This window comes from Sesamum indicum, linkage group LG3 (assembly GCF_000512975.1).
Source record: "Sesamum indicum cultivar Zhongzhi No. 13 linkage group LG3, S_indicum_v1.0, whole genome shotgun sequence".
In the NCBI taxonomy this organism is placed as follows: Eukaryota; Viridiplantae; Streptophyta; class Magnoliopsida; order Lamiales; family Pedaliaceae; genus Sesamum; species Sesamum indicum.
Window position 1 is genome coordinate 13,510,572 of NC_026147.1, and position 1,816 is coordinate 13,512,387.

Consider the following 1,816-nt stretch of genomic DNA (forward strand, 5'->3'; position numbering starts at 1 on the left):
TATAGATGTTCTCGATGGTAGCCTCATGAGGATAGAGTAGCAGAAAATCTCTCCACTCTTTAAAAGTAATAATTCCATTATTGTCTTTATCAACATGCTCAACAAAACGAGCAAGTTCATCATCATCAAGTTCAATCCCTGCAAAAAGGAACTGCCATGACTTATAAGATGAAGACAGCTTATATTCTGGAAATTTTGAACAGAAATGACTGTCTTGAAAAAGAAAATCACAATTGCAAGCATAAAGGAACTTCGGATTAATTATCATACTATTCCTTCTATAAGATCAAGAAAAATAGCATCTATAAAAAATTGAAGGAAGCATACAAGCAAAAAGTAAAACCCAAAAAACTGAACGAACTACAAACCCGCAACTTACAGTCTAAAGAACTGCAAAGAAACAAGGGGCAGTGCACCAACAGACGAAGAAAATTTAGTAATTAATTATCTGCAATCTGAATAATCCTACTAACATCAAACAAAGTAAATGAAAACATTCCAACATGATAGCAAAAGACGTCCACCAAGAAAGATAATATATGCATGAAAAGGATAACAAAGTACCAAGAGATTGCTTGTCAATAGCAGGGCCAATCTAACCAGAGATTTTTATCTGAAGTCGGATCAAGTTTCCCAAGCAATGACAAATAATAGGCAGAAACAGATATCAAGAAGGCATATTGGCATAAATCTAGACACTTGAATTCATGAATTTTGGTTCTGCTAAGAGAACAGAGTTAGAAAATCTGTTACCCAGTTACAGGAAAAACCTGCAAAGTATCATAGAATTAAAAATATATTTAAGAGCCAACCCAGCCAATGCAGATGCCCAACATGTTCTGATTAATAGCTCCCAAGTTACTTCATAAATAATTTAATTTTTAATATGGTTGACATAATCAAATGCATATGAAAAATGATATTGATGATGATATAGCTCACACACAACCAATCTCTATTCTCTACAAATCTGCCAAAATATCACACCATTCTTTAATCACCTAATAATCCAACAAAGCATTCTCAACTTCTGGAATCCCAGCTTATGCTAATGCATTTTGTTTCTACACATTCTATGTTGCTTCATAGATCTCATTTGAACCAGCCCAAGTTGCACAGTAAATACAATAATCACATTTATTTCCATCTTGAAGCAGCATAAAGAACAAGGACATGCTCCTCCTTCATTGATCAACCATTCTCTGCATATTGGTGTGTATACACGCATGTCTATGGGTGTCTGCAAAAATATTAACTGCATTTTCATGCAGACATAAGATAACATGAACAAGAAAAATAAGGTCTCCAAGGAACCAAACTATAGTAATTGCTCCAAATTACATGAGGTGAATAGATAGACATCCCACTGTTAGTCTTCCTTTAAGGCTAAGAAAGTATAAAACTTTTCAGATAAGGATAATGGTACAAGCACCAAAGGTCCCGTAAGTAAAAAGCATATATGCTATCCCCATTGTACTCTGCGCTCATCTTTACTTTAAATTCACTTGTTTTTACAATAGTGTGCAGTTCCGCATTCTAATTTCAATAACAAATCTGTAAGCATTTTCGATGCAGGCTGTGCACTTGAGGCAGCCCAGTACTTCAATGGAGTTTCATCATAGCTACAATTGAAAATCTTCCTCTACTTCGATAAACAAATCTACATAATATGCCTATGCTAAGATGAACTATACAAACTGGTGCATATCCCCATTACAGGAAACACAGGGTGGATGCCAAAATCAACACTTATTTCTAGCCCACACTGCAATCAGGCATACAGACACTGAGACTATAGTGATTCTCAATCCATCAT

At 35.0% G+C, this 1,816-nt stretch overlaps 1 protein-coding gene across 1 annotated transcript in view; it reads right to left on the reverse strand.

Annotated features, from left to right (window-relative positions):
- The window catches only part of LOC105158511 (calcium-binding mitochondrial carrier protein SCaMC-2-B), a 4,317-nt gene that overhangs the window by 1,528 nt on the left and 973 nt on the right, over positions 1–1,816 (reverse strand). The window contains exon 2 of the mRNA XM_020692911.1: positions 1–138. This exon is cut by the window's left edge and continues 600 nt beyond it. Within this exon, the coding sequence (XP_020548570.1) occupies positions 1–138 (138 nt within the window). The remainder of the gene's footprint in view (positions 139–1,816) is intronic.